This window comes from Microchirus variegatus (genome assembly GCF_963457635.1).
Source record: "Microchirus variegatus genome assembly, chromosome: 14".
In the NCBI taxonomy this organism is placed as follows: domain Eukaryota; kingdom Metazoa; phylum Chordata; class Actinopteri; order Pleuronectiformes; family Soleidae; genus Microchirus; species Microchirus variegatus.
This window is the reverse complement of record NC_139815.1, coordinates 8,983,965-8,992,286: the sequence shown is the minus strand read 5'-3', so window position 1 is coordinate 8,992,286 and position 8,322 is coordinate 8,983,965. Positions and strand designations below refer to the sequence as shown.

Sequence of the window (8,322 nt, the reverse complement as noted above, 5' to 3'; positions counted from 1 at the left end):
TTATATTATATAATGTAGACTGGACTCAGGAGTGATGTTGTTGTTGTTTTTCCCCACAATCATATATATTATACATTTTTTTATCAGGTCATATGTGTCACTCTTTGTTGACGGGAATTACTATTTGGTCAGGTGGCAAAAGGGCAGGTTGACATGTCATGTCATGTTATTAGGAAAGCACGTACAACTGTCCAGTCATACAATCAGATGTGCAGTACGTATAACCATGCAGATGGTGGTCAGGAGCTCCACTTAATGTCTACATCAAGCAAAAAACTTAAGGTATATATTCAGTATTGAAATCTGTGTCATCATGATGATTAAAATTATTATTCGTTTTTTTTTTATTATTATTTTTACTTTGACTGTACCCAGAAGGCGAAGAACGGGGAAGGATGGAATGGAGAAAGCTGGTGCTGGAAGCGACCATAGCCCCCGACCCTCAAGCTGAGGATGGGACAAGCAAGTAATGTGTTTTGAAGGTAAACAATTGCATAATAATTATTTTATACACATGTTGACCCTACATGTATACGTTCCTGAATGAGGGTAAAAGGATAAACGTATAAAACAGATGTAGCTAAAAAGCTGAATAGTTAACTATTTAGTTACCTTTGCAATTATTAACCAGGCACATAGTGTCACCCAGTGTATAATAGGGCTGAGCAATTAATCAAAATGTTTTAAAAATTGCAATACCTACTGCAATTTTTCGCAGGAGGCGCAATATTTTTTCTAACCCTTAAAGCCGAAATGTGTCAAAATATAATTTTAGATTATTATTGTCTTGACCAATGCACATCTTATTATAAAGATTGAAGAGAACATATACCCATATCCACAAATATCACACAGTAATCATTTTAAATATGTTTATCCGCATGAATGTATGTAAAAATGACCATTCCCTCTGATATCGCAGTTGTAATTCCTGGCAAAATAATCGTTCAACATGGTTGACGTGAGTCTCAAAGGGTGACTATTTGCTCCTCTAATGATTTGTTTGCGTCATCAAGTGGGTCCTCATATAAAAAGGTTTGGAAACACATCTGGCTCCAGATGTCCTGGCATGACTTGTGTTGATATGGACTGTTTTCCCGTGATATAAACTCAAAGACTTTTATTGTACTTGGTCAGTCTGGTCAGGGTTGTTGGTCTGAATGTGAGCGGTACCAGGAATCCTCTCTGTATACACATTTAAGTTGTGGTATATTCATATGGATTTGATTCAAGGACAGCAAAGGTTTTGATTTGATGTTTTTATTTTAGCTTTTAGTTTTCTCATTAACTGTGGAAAAAGGAGACGAGTGAGGAGGGGTTGCATGGCAATTTAGTTTTTGCACATAGCAATTTAATAGACATCTAAAACCTGGATTCCTTCAAGATGAGCAGTGATGCATTTTTGTGCAATGCGAGTCAGACTGATGCAAAGTGCAGACTCTGGCTTATGTAACACAATCATTCACTTCCAGACATTTTATTTGTGCAATAAATCTGAAGATAAACCTGTTTTTAACTGTGTTCTTAACAGTAAAAATGGTTCTGATCAAGATTAATTTATGTAGGTCACAAACCTGAATAATCACTAATGTAATAATAAAATAATGGAAAACTGAGAGCAGGACTCTGCAGAGGCAGCTGATTGGGTAATGTGTGCTGTTTCTACTGGAAAGATATGCACACAACTGAGCATAATTAGACTTTTAGTACGTTGAATTACAGGTTTACATTTAAAAGCACATTGAGTTCCACCTTGAAGCACTATCTATATATAGGTTCAACCAAGGTTTTTCAGTTCACATTTTTCAACAGTTGATGGTCACGTGTATGTTTGTTCCCTTTGAAATAAACTTGGCTTGTAATTTGATAGCAGCAGGTGACTAAAAACAGGTGGTGCGTTTAAAAGTAGCCCATATTTTTTACAATTCCTGAACTGAGTGTGCTACCAGCAACAAAGTCCAGACACTACAGTGTGACTTCATAAATACACAAATCAAACCTTTGTAATACAAACTACATTTTTTTAATTGGCAGAGATTAAACTGATGGTCATGTGGCCAAAAGGCATAACTCTTCAGCACTCACTGAGCATGCTATTAGGAACACCTGTAAATCTGCTTTTTCATTAATCAGGCAACCATGTGGTAGCAGTGCATTGTTGAAGCGAGCGCTGAGCTTCAATAACAGTTCATTTCATAGGCCACATGTGTTCATTAAAAAAACACATGATTTTGGCGACTGGTTTAAGTTTTAATTAAATTGCTGTTTTCCTGGGACTTTTACACACCACAGTCTTAGTCTTGGTGCAGAGAAATGTGTGGATGAAAATAAATTAGAGAGATTAGAGCTTTGTGGCCCGGCTGGTTAGAAGTGACAAGCTATGCACTCTTAGAAATAAGGGTTCCAAAAAGGTCCTTCTACGAGGGCTAAGGTTCTACCTGGAACCAATTTCTTCTGAAAACCCCTTTCCCTGAATAAAGGGTTTTAAAAGGGTTCTTGGTGGAATCCTCCAAAAGGACCACCTTTATAAAAAGGTTCTACCTGGAGCCAAAAAGGATTCTCCTATGAGGACAAGCCGAAGAACCTTATATGGTTCTACTTAGCACTTTTATTTCTAAGAGTGCGGTAGCTACTCTTAACCATTGTGATGAGAGGATTTCTGTTTTGAGATTGACAGTTTTAAGTTTTAAGTTTTAAACAAGGCAATGAGCAAACACTGCAAATTAATCATTATTCTGTTTTCCCGACTTTAATACATATACAATAGCAATACATGTGCAATACACACACTACATGTTGAATTTCATCCTTGAAGAAAAAAATAAAGGATAATTGTCACACTTCCAATCACTCATAGTCAGTGCATTTCCATGTATGTTAAAAGTCAGATTTTAGTTGGACTAAGACAATAATTCGTTTTTCTTGCTGTCAGGTTGGTCCAACTAAAATCAGACTACCATACCTTACTCCAGCATGTGTCAGACTTGGTGTTCTGTGCATGCACCAAAATGTCCTCCCCAGAAGTGGAAAAAATACTAAAATATTGTACTCAAGTAAAAGTACCAATACTTTGATGAAATATTACTCAAGTAGAAGTAAAAGTAGTCATCTGAAAATGTACTGAAGTAGAAGTAAAAAGTAGTTCATTTGAAATGTACTTTGAGTAAAAGTTACTTAGTTACTTTGCGTGGTGGGGTGTGAGGGTAGTAGAAATATGACAAGGGGTCAGAAATCCAAAACTATCTTGGAGCTCACGCGCCCGGCGCGACACAGGATATTACGTCACTTTTGGCGTGCGCCCTCTATGTTCACGCGCCAGTGCTGGTGCTAATCACATCATCATTTGTCTGGTTCTGGTGTATATTTTCCCCCTGTAGGTCTTCATTGTGCTGAATTTTTATTTTTACTCAGTAACGGATAGGATTTATTAAGTATTAGTTACTTAATAAATACTTGAGTCAATACGTAATCAAGTAGAATACAACATCCTGATTTTAAATTGTACTTAAAAAATACAAAATACACAAAAAAAGCAGCTACAAGAGCCAAGCTCGCTCTAATTTGCATCACGATTAACATGTATAGCAGGTAAACAAGGGACCACTGTACAGTAAACATACTGTGTGTAAACGATAGGCATCAAAGAACAGCAAACACATTATGTCTAAATCTTTCGAGTAAAGGGGTGGAAATTATTTGACGAAGTTCAAAAGAAGCAATATACATCAAAGAAATGACACAATATAAATGTATTCAGCTTTGTGTGTGTGGGAATGGAGGGGGGGGGGTGTTCCTGGGGTAAAATATTTCTAGCAGCGCCCTTGATAGGCGCCTACTTGTTATGGTAAAATGAATGAAGACAAACTAGGTCTTCCCCCTGTGTGCGTGTGTGTGTGTGTGTGTTTGTAAGGCTCTCCAGGCAGGGCGGCCAGCGTGGTCCAGACTGAATGCAGCCTTTAAAGTGACGGAGGGGCTGTAATTTGAGAGCAGCGCTGAGGTATTATTAGCCAAAAAAAGAAAAACTCAAACGCGGCCCTTGAGGCGTCCAGATGTTGCGTTTGAGGCACCGAGTGAAGTCAGGAATATAGTATTCAGCTGTTGAGCACGCTGATTCAAACTTTACACAGCCTCTCTCTCTCCAGCGCAGTGATGGGAGCAGATTAAAAATAACGGAGGTGAGCTCGCTGAAAACTTGTCTGAAAAGCAGGAAGATATCGATATCGTGAAGGAGCAAACACACTGCGCAGTTTGGATGCGGTTGAAATGTTCGGCTTTCTACACCAGGCTGGAATTAAATAGTGGTTCTGGGTGACATCCGAGTCGAGTTAAACTCCAATTTCCCTCTTTTGTGAGTGAGTTTCTGCGCACCATGGCTTTGCTTCACTTGCTCCTATGTGCCGGGATGTTGACGTTGGTGTCGAGGTGTGGAGGCTATTACAGCGGACCTTTACACCCGGAGATGTCTAATGGCACTTTCCATCATTATTTCGTGCCGGACGGAAACTACGAGGAAAATGACGACCCGGAACAATGCCAGGTGCTCTTCAAAATGACGGACGAGCGAAAGTGCGGTGCCGACCAGGACCAGGACGCGCTCATAAAGGACGACTTCACCATCATCAAGCGGCAGATCGAGGACACGGCTCGGGTGCTGGAGGGGATCGGGAAAAGCATCTCCTACGACCTGGACGGAGAGGACAGCTACGGGAAATATTTGCGGCGGGAGACGGCGCAGATTGGCGAGGCATTCACTAACTCGGAGAAGTCTCTGCTGGAACTGGAGGTGAAATTCAAGCAGAGCCAGGAGAGTGAGCTGAAAGAGGAGCACAGGCTCAACGACGACTTTCTCAGCATGGTCGTGCACACGCGGGACGTCCTGAAGGAGACGCTGGACATCTCCGTGGGTCTGAAGGACAAACACGAGCTGCTGTCCCTGATCATCCGCAGCCACGGCACCAGACTGAGCAGGCTGAAGAACGAGTACATGAAGATATGAGAGAGAGAAAAGTTCTCATAGAAGTGTCACATAGCAGGCAACACTTTATTTTTAATGGTTCATTATTTTCTAATAAGTTATTGAACGGTTCCTGGAAGCAAAAGGTAGGTTTCTCATTGCAGGGAAACCACAATCATAGTTATTTGAACTAAATCACATTGAAAATCTAAATCCCCAGGAATTTTAAACCAAATGAGTAATTTACTTTTTGATTCACGCTGTTCAACGACAAACAATTGTAACCAAAAACACAACACTCTTAGAAATAAAAGTGCGAACTAGAACCATATAAGGTTCTTCGGCTTGTCGTCATAGGAGAACCCTTTTTGGCTCCAGGTAGAACCTTTTTGGAGGGTTCCACAAAGAACCCTTTTTAAACCCTTTATTCAGGAGAAGGGTTTTAAATGGTTCTCTGGATCAAAATGGTTTTTACTAGAACCAATAGTGTTACCAAGAACCCTTGAGAAAACCCTTTCTTCGGGAAGGGTTTTTCAGAAGCAAATGGTTCCAGGTAGAACCTCAGCCAATTTTGGAACCCTTATTTCTAAGAGTGAACCTTTTTGGTGGCGGTAACTAGAAAAAGCTGTGTAGTGAGTACAAACCTCCCCTATGGTCATTCAGTTACAGTGTCAACACACTCCCATATCCTACAAAGTTAAGAATCACTTGAATCACCACCAAAATCAAATAACATAATATTTGATTAATTTCATTTTTTAGCTACACACAAACAAGCAAACAGACAAGTGTGGGCAAAACATTACTTCATGGACATAGGTATACTAAAAATTGCATGGTTCTTTCCAGGAAACTTCTTAGATCATTTGGATATAAAGTGAAATGTATGGCTGTATAATAAAGCCTTACCCCATTTTATTTTTTATATTGCTTTTATGGTTGAGCAAAAAATAAAAATGTAGTTTCAGTTAAATTATTAGATGCAAAAAGGAAATAAATCCAAACCATACTGCAAAGAAACATTAATATTTAGTCTGTCCAATTCTAATCTACTGTAATGTAATGCTCTCTCTTTATTTCTGAGATTCTAACAAATTATTTTATCATTCCATTTAGAATTCTGAGTCAAACCCAAGTGGACTCCAATCCAGCAGGCGCACAGGAGTAAGACACATAATAAATATCCATTACTTTTGATGTGCAGGGCAGCCATCTTGGATTTTGAGGTCAGAAGTTGGCGAGGTTCTTTCCAAGTCAAAAAGACAACTCCAGGGTGGCTTTCCTGGGAACTGGGAAATTCCTGCTTCCCAGTTCAAATGGGACACACCATTAATAACTCTTTGCCAGCTGTTAAACATGGCGTGGTAATGCTGTACTTTGTGCAGCAGTCAGTTGCACGGAAAACATCCAATAGATAGAGTCGTAATAGAACAGATTCTTATAAAATCAACAATTAATGAACACATATGTCCTTCATTTAGTGAAGAAAATGATATTAACAAAAGAGCCTGGCTTCTACAGCAGACCAGTGATTCAATCCTGACCCAATAATCCACCATGAACAATGTCAAGGGAGACAAAACTGGGCTTCTGGAAGTGCCCAGAGAGTCTCCTGGTGTAAACAACACTGATCTTAAACGCCTTGTGTGTACAAAACGTCTCAGAACTTGAAGTGACCTGTGAACAAGTACAGAGAGACTCATTGGCTACAACATGCATTTGCAAGCCATCTGTCTAAAAGGGATTTACTGAGTGTTTATTTACAGTTATAGACACATTACGAGTTCTTAAGAAAACTTGGCAGTGCAGTAACATCTGAATAAAAGCTACATGTTCATGTCTATGGGGCAACAGTGACCTGTTTCCCACCCTTTTTAAACTAAATTTAAAATTATGCAATATCTTACTCCTCTGCTGGTCAACTTACTAGGCTGATGCACTGTTTTTTCCCCCCACTATGTAAAAGTCTGGGTTTTTAGTCATACAAGGAAGCTTTCATGTGTAGCCAGCTCATAGTCTGATTGGACCTCAGGGGCAACATTATGCTGCACAGAGCTCATTTTGCCCAGGGCCCCTCAAAGTTCACCATTACCATGTCTGTGGAAAAGTTTTGGTGTCCACCTACAGTACATTTTTGTTTGTGGTGGCTTCAGCATTCAATAATTCATTCTAAAGAGCACTTTGTTTCTCCAGAGTCAACGTCGCAGTTGTTCAGGTCAATCTAGCGGAGCTTTGCCAAATAAACATGGTCATAATCCATTTAAATTGTCATGTTATATAAGAAAATGTTTATTTTTTTTGGGTGAAGTGACCCTTTGACAAACACAGTGAGTTACCAAATAAGTATAAAGGCACAGGTGTTGTGGGTGTGTATGGATATGTTTGTTTAAAACAATGGCTTCAAACAGGTCTGCCAATTATAAAAGAAACAGCAGGACTTTCAAAACATAATTGTCGTCTATGTCAAACTTTGCACCTATGGCATTGAAGCAGTGAACAGAGAGAACTTTATGTAGCAGCTTGGTTAAAGCTCCCAACATCAGCCACTGCTCTACTCTGACAATCCAATGAATGTTTCAGAAATCATAAAACAATGTTTACAGGTGGTAACCTATCTCTTATTTTTATTTTATTTTTTGCCTCACAGGCCTACAGATTTTGCACAGTTCTTCACTGCTCCGATGCCAAACGTTGTTGTGTGACATGGTTTAAAATGCTCTAGGCCTTCACTGTGCTGTGCTGCACAGGCAGTATAACCTTGTAAAATGTACAGTGTATTATTAAAAAAAGTAAGTAAATACTGTGAGTGCCAATATCTTTATAACAACACATTCATGTGTGTATTCATTGTTTATATAAAGTTTGATAACTGGGCAACATATATCTATTCTAGTTTACCTGTAAGATACAGTATGTGTGATGGGTAAGACTGCAGGCAGCACTTGGAGACTTTGTGAGGCTCAATGTTTAACACAAATCTGTGTGATAGCGCTTTGTGTTTTGTCCTCTCAAATAAAGAGTTTGTCTTTAAAGTTCATTGTTGTTGAAAGAGTGTTTAATTATTAAAAAAATGATTCTATTTCTTAGGATATTTGCGAGAAAATGTGTTACATTTTGGTCAAGAATTGAAAATTGGAATTAAAGATATAATATGCAAGTTTTCTCTGCTTCAAACATGGTTTCCAGCTGCACTTTTCAAGGGCCATTGTTTATTGTAAAGGCTTATAATAAGCCCTTTGAGCAGCATTACACAATTTTGCAGACTGGGAACTACAGTGACCCACTATCAGAAAGTGATGATTCATTAACATGATCACTTCAGTAGAACCAATAAACTACTAAAGCAAAGCAACTTCACATTGGTGTAA

At 39.0% G+C, this 8,322-nt stretch overlaps 1 protein-coding gene across 1 annotated transcript; it reads left to right on the top strand.

Annotated features, from left to right (window-relative positions):
- The first annotated feature begins 4,075 nt into the window (after positions 1–4,075).
- Positions 4,076–7,989, top strand: fibinb (fin bud initiation factor b). Its single transcript, XM_083900386.1, has one exon. The coding sequence runs from the start codon at positions 4,370–4,372 to the stop codon at positions 4,994–4,996; it is 627 nt and encodes a 208-aa protein (XP_083756512.1). The 5' UTR covers positions 4,076–4,369; the 3' UTR covers positions 4,997–7,989.
- Positions 7,990–8,322: the final 333 nt, after the last annotated feature.